This window comes from Brienomyrus brachyistius, chromosome 2 (assembly GCF_023856365.1).
Source record: "Brienomyrus brachyistius isolate T26 chromosome 2, BBRACH_0.4, whole genome shotgun sequence".
Taxonomy (NCBI): Eukaryota; Metazoa; Chordata; class Actinopteri; order Osteoglossiformes; family Mormyridae; genus Brienomyrus; species Brienomyrus brachyistius.
In genome coordinates, this window is record NC_064534.1 from 46,033,387 (window position 1) to 46,039,386 (window position 6,000).

The 6,000-nt window shown below is 44.4% G+C and overlaps 1 protein-coding gene across 1 annotated transcript in view; it reads left to right on the forward strand.

The window, feature by feature from the left end:
* The window catches only part of ppil2 (peptidylprolyl isomerase (cyclophilin)-like 2), a 42,407-nt gene extending 40,420 nt beyond the window's left edge, over positions 1-1,987 (forward strand). The window contains exon 20 of the mRNA XM_048996814.1: positions 1,294-1,987. Coding sequence (XP_048852771.1) covers positions 1,294-1,393 — 100 coding nt within the window. The 3' untranslated portion in view covers positions 1,394-1,987. The remainder of the gene's footprint in view (positions 1-1,293) is intronic.
* The last annotated feature ends 4,013 nt before the right edge of the window (positions 1,988-6,000 follow it).

Here is a 6,000-nt window from a genome sequence, read left to right on the forward strand (position 1 = left end):
CTGGTGCTTTTGGCTGTTACTGTCAATTTATATCCACTATCGAAGATGTCAAGACTCCAGCACATGCTAAAAAAACAATCTCTGTTTCCATAATCTTATATGCCATTCATTTTCCATTTTAATTGACTTTAAAGATGCCTGAAGGCTAAGGGAGGTGTTTCCTGTTTTTTCTCTTTGTTCCCTTTCTTTATTTCTTTTATTTTGGGGGGGGGGACTTTAAATGCTTTGTTTATTTCTGCTTCCCTTCGTATAAAGAGTGGAGGTTCTCTCTGTATTAATATCCAGTGCTACAGGCCTGCAGCCTGAACATCTCTGCATCCAAAACGCTCGGGTTCTTTCCCCACGCATTTTAATCAGTGGGACCTGCTGTTGCGCTCATTTCAAGTGAACACGGAGGTCCAGGCCTCCCCAGTTTGGCAGGAGCGATGTTGAAGGCGGTCGCTGTTTTCATGCTCTTGATCTCCAAGAGGGAAATTCCTGGGGCCAGGAAGGGTGGCGCCTCCCAGAGCCGGGGAGGCATTTTCCCTGGAAAGCTGGTAACAGAGCTGAGCGTTGATGAGGGGAAGCGAAGGGGGGGCTTTCCTGATGATCTCACAGTCACCTCCACCCCATCGGCACTGGTTTTTACCTTTAGAAATGCCAAAAACCAGTGAGTGACAGGCACTGCATCAAATTTGATGGCTTTTTTAATGTCCTTCAGAGAAATTTAGGCCTCTACAGTGGCCCCTCTGGAAAGCCCCATAGATGTGTGGTGTTCTATATTATATTACTATTCAGCAACAGACTTTCCAGTTCAGACCAGTACAGAATGATGCTTGGCCCACATTCGGCTCCAGCATAAAGCAGACTGGCTTCTCTAGCAGCTCTGTTTCCTGTTAATGGTACTTAAATGCCTATATGGTTGCTCGTCTTTGTGCCAGCAGTTTAACATGGCCGTTAAAGGAAACGCTTTGGTAGGTGTGTGCCAGCACCTCCAACCAGATATAAAGCAGGAAGAGCTGTTAGCTGTAGCGTGTTGGATTTAATGTGGCCCGCCTTTACAGAGGGCAAAGATCATGACTCTAAAGGGCCAACCATAATGCACCCTTGGAAATTCACTTGTGTGTGTGTGTATATATATATATATATATATTTTTAGACTGCATTGTTAACTCTTAATCAATGCAACCTGATCAGACAGGGAGCCTCCAGGTGCCCAATCCAGTCTAGCTGGTGCTGTCAGGAAACCCGGCAGGGTGCGGCACCCCTTACAGGCACGTGGCACTCCTAAATCCAGTGGCTATGTATTTTCAGGAAGAGGCCGGCAGCAGTGGAAGACGACAGACCGTCCACCAGCTCAGCAGCAAAACAGCTCAAGGGCAAGAGTGGCTTTGGAGACTTCAGCTCCTGGTAGACTGCAGCTCCTGACAACATTGTGCAAGCTCAAGCATTTGTAATTTTTATACATTTTTTTTCAAATCTGAAGTTGCATAGTATTTCTTTAGTTTTTGTTTAATGTTTTTTTTCCCAGTATGTAATAAATTTCCTTTTGCAAAAAAGCCTCCTGTCTTGTTCTATAGTGATTGACAGCAATGTTTGTGGGATGCAGGAAGTTCACAGATACAGGGGCAACAGCGTGGAGCTGTGAAGTCCATCAGCCTACCAGAGACCCTCATCTGACACGAGCAATCACTCTGCATTCATAGGAGGCAGATTAATGGACAGATCCTGTACATTTGTGGTGGGGCAGGCACTTAATAAAGGGCTCACAGTAATGCTTAGCAGTCACTACCTCTTGCAGAGTGATTAATGCCCCAGTTTAGCCTCTCCCTGGACTTAGGCCATTTTGCCGCAAGTAGGCATGACTCAATGGTCTTCCTTTGTTACAAGTGGGCTGGGAAATAGGCAACAAGAAATTAGATGTATAAACTGGAAATTGCCAGTTTATGTACCTGTAAATTCCCTGCTTCCCATTGTGTACATTTTGTTCCAATAAAAATAATCTGCCTAAGAGATGTATAACATTTTGTTTTTTTCATATAACGTATCAGTTAAGCAGCTAAAGTTATTTCGCTAGGACAGAAATGCTTGGACAGTCGGTAAGTTTTATAAAATATGTGAATATTGTAAATCTGTTTTGGAGGTATTAGTGTCTTACTCAGTTTGTCTAGAAACTTCAACCATAATTAGATGTTTAACCGTAGCATTATTACTTTTTCCTGCGGAGAGTTTGGAAATTTTAATGTTGAAATTTAATCGCTGGATATCAATGAAACCGCTGTTGGTTAAGCGTCTCCACATGAATGCTGGGATTTTCCCTGGAAATCTTTTTCCTACTGCATGTCACTTCTTTCCAGGTGAGTCCTGCATGAGCAGGTGTATAGGAGAAGCTTCTATCAACTATTAAAATATTCAGCAGTCCCACAGAATCCAATATGTGCTCCAAGTCTTAGCCTAAATAAAAGATACATTCACCTTTTCCATTATTTATCCCCAAACGTTGGCTTTGTGCCGTGGAAGGAGCGATGCAGTCCAGCTCAATCTAACCATCCGATAGGATGGGGTTGCCCAGCAAGGCAGCCACTCCTTTGCATGGCATCCCAGCTGGCAGGAATTCTAGGCTTTTTAAAAGCTGCTTTCTGAGTGTTGTTTCCTGGACACATTGTTCATTGTTGACACTGTCAAATCATCGACCAGCAGTGGCAGAGACGATTACTAACCATTCTTACCTACAGCTTTTCCTAATTGTTTCTGCTGGGGTGACATGTCAGATAAAGAAGGACAGCTTGAACATGTCAGATAAGCGCCTTAAGGGCTGCATTTAGCTATTCACAGCATTATTAAGGGGATTTAGACTCCTGTTCTAGTTGCTGGTAATCAGGTTGAATGCATTTTGCCAAAAAGCGAGTATAACATGAGGTCTGTTGTCACATCACTGAATCAGCTATCATTTCAGACCAGGGTGGGGAAATGAATGGGCTCAGGGAGTCTCAGGCGGCTCCTTTGGTATTTACTGCGAATGGGGAAGCTGGCAGTGTGGGTTAGCAGAAGGCTCTGCATGCATTGCTGTCACTTGCTATCAATTTTTATGGCTATGACGCTGGAAAATGCCTCAATAGGCGGTAGAAGTTCTTTGCCTTTTCCCATTACCCATAATGCCATCCTACAGATCAAAATAGATCTTTGTAGGCTCTATATGCCAAACGAAAAGGCACGCTAGCTTTTAGCATTGTGAACGTCCAGGCAGGTTTGTTTCTGTGGCCCCAATGAAAAAGTCACTTGGGGTCCCCTCGCCTCCCTGTTATGACTGTGTTTGCAAAGTCTGCTGCATCCTTATCAGGTGTTTCATTGGTTGAGGTAAAGAAACTGGGTCTGCTTTTACATATGAAGAATTTATTTTGGGCTATCATGCAAAACCAGCATGGGCAATCAACACAATCAATTAAAAGCACAAAATAAGACAATGTACATAGTGTAAACATTGTAGGAAATGTTTCTTATATGAGCTGGTGGTTTAATACGCGTGGTATAATACAGCAGCAGGTGTTTAGAAGGGCACTGACAAAATGATTGGCTGTTAATGAGGCCTACTGTTATAGGGAAAATACTGGTGTATAGGTGTGCGGTTTTTGTCTTGACTGACCTCAACCTTTTACCGGAAGCTAGTGTTTGGAAAAGTCCACAGCCAGATCCGGAGGCATCAGATGCAATCTTGATGCTCACTTTGTGGTCCTGGAAGTGTATAGGTCCTGAAGCAGTGGCAGACTGCAGCTAATGACTTGTCAATTTATGACTTGTCAAATTATACGCTGCAGTTTGCTTTGTCCCTGTCAGTGTCAGCAGCAAACCAGACGGCGATGGCGGAGGTGAGGATGAACTTGTCGGTGACAGAGTGGAAGTACACCATCACTGGCCGCAACTGCCACAGGAAGTACATCCTCTCCTGGGCTTTCTGAGTGAAGGAAGTGATGTTCAGCTCCTACTGAAGACCTTTGAAGATGACGGTGCCCAGGATGCTGAAAGAGTCCAGGATGCTGACTTGGGAGTCACACAGAATGATGGGGGCCAAAGGTGCTGAGCTTCTCCTGAAGTCCACAACCGTCTTCTGAGCATTGGCCACAATATTGTGCCGACCACATGATACCAGATGGTCAATCGCCCATCTAGAAGTAGACTCCTCCCCATAAGAAACTAATCCATCTGTGCCTCATTTCTACCAACGCAGAGCTGGTGCTGCTTCTCGCTTGGTGCCTGTTGAGAACCAGCCCGCATTTTCACTAGTTTCAAAAAAGAACGGAACAGAAATGTTACGTAGATGGAAGTGAAAGTAAAATATAGGTTAATCTGTAGTTATTTTATTTTTTGCATTTATTTTGCTGAACCGGAAAAAAAGTTTCCAGATAATGACTTTTTGTGCCCTTTCTGTATCTACTTTTGTCTCCGTAAAAGGCTCCCTGTCTTTGTGTGTGAGTCTCGCTCGCTGTTTTACTGCTGTACTGTTAAGGATACTGCAGTAATGCTAAAAACTGAACTTTGCTGTCCGTCTCATGATTTCTTCGCCACTCAAACACCATATTTTATCTATTCGACCGGAGACATATTTATACTTTGTTTTACTGCCAGCAACGCCTTTATTAGATTAAGTATCGGTTATGGATTGAATTTTCTGGGTATAGGGTGTCATTTGTGAACTTTGGGAGTTTTACAGGGTGGTGACTGGAGGTGCAGCTGTTCGTGTATGGAGGAAGGGTAGTAGAGATAGCAGGCAGCCCTGAGGGGAACCAGTGCTGATGGTATTCACTGCACATGCTGCTTGCTATTACAACAAATGTCTGTGGTCCACCTGCGGATGGATTCAGGGACATTCAGCTGCGAGAGCGTGTCATTGTATCCAGGCCGGGAGCATGGTGCTGAATGCAGAGATAGTCCACAAATAGGTTCCAGCAGAGCCTGCTGGTTGGAGGATGAAGTGTATCATCCACAGACCTGCTGGTTCTGAAGGCGAACTGCAAGAGGTCCGAGAGTGGGTCGGTGATGGACTAGAGGTGCTTGGAAGACTTCATGACTACAGAAGGTGACAAGTATGTAGTCATTAAGTCCAATTTTCTATCAGAGACTTCCTATGTAGCCACTAGCTGCTAGATCTAAATGGAGTCATAAGATGGTGACACGCTTGCTGGTTAGCAGAATATGCTGCTTCAGCATCACCTAAATAAGGGACGCATTTATTTAAGTGGCCAACAGGGGGCCCCACGCAATGTGTTGTTTGAATGGTGGTAAACACCACTGCTGTATGGAGGACCCTCTGTCTGTCTCTGTCACTGCGCATAATTATACGCCGCTGGTTTGCTTTGAGCTCACTGTCATGTGGTTCACGTTGACCCTGGGTGGCTGTGTGTCCACTTCATGCACTATGGGGGCCCTGTGGGGGCAGAATGTTCCAGAATGTTCCACACCAGTAGGCTGGGTGGGTTGCTGTCCGATAGTTACTCTGCATCTGTATAATGGGTGAAAAAGACCTGAAATATATTGCATTACCAATGGAGTTCTATGCTTATTAACAAATAACATTTATGTTTAGTTTACTGGATTTACCAAAATAACAAAAACCACAAACATGGAGAATCCAGACCATGCTCATCAAATTCGTGGCCTTGTTAACATGGAAAATGTAGTAAATGATGAAATTCTTTGCCCTGTAATGACAGTGAGACTTAATTAATTGCTATCAGGTTGGGCCTCGGTAACCTCAGCACTCAAAGCCCACAGCCTTGAATCTTATGCTTATTTTTAGCACCTAATTTGAGGTTGAACCACTAGACCAAGTGCCTTCCTATCCAAACAATGTAAAATTATGTACCAAATATTTGAATATCAGAGAGTCCTGGCACACTTTACGTCCTTTGAAGACTGGAGTTGTGCTCTGGTTACAGTGAGTCACGACTATGGTGTTTATGAATGGCAGAGGGTCTGGCTGGGCGCCGGCCTGTTTCTTCAATCGGGCCATGTGCGAGCAAGAGG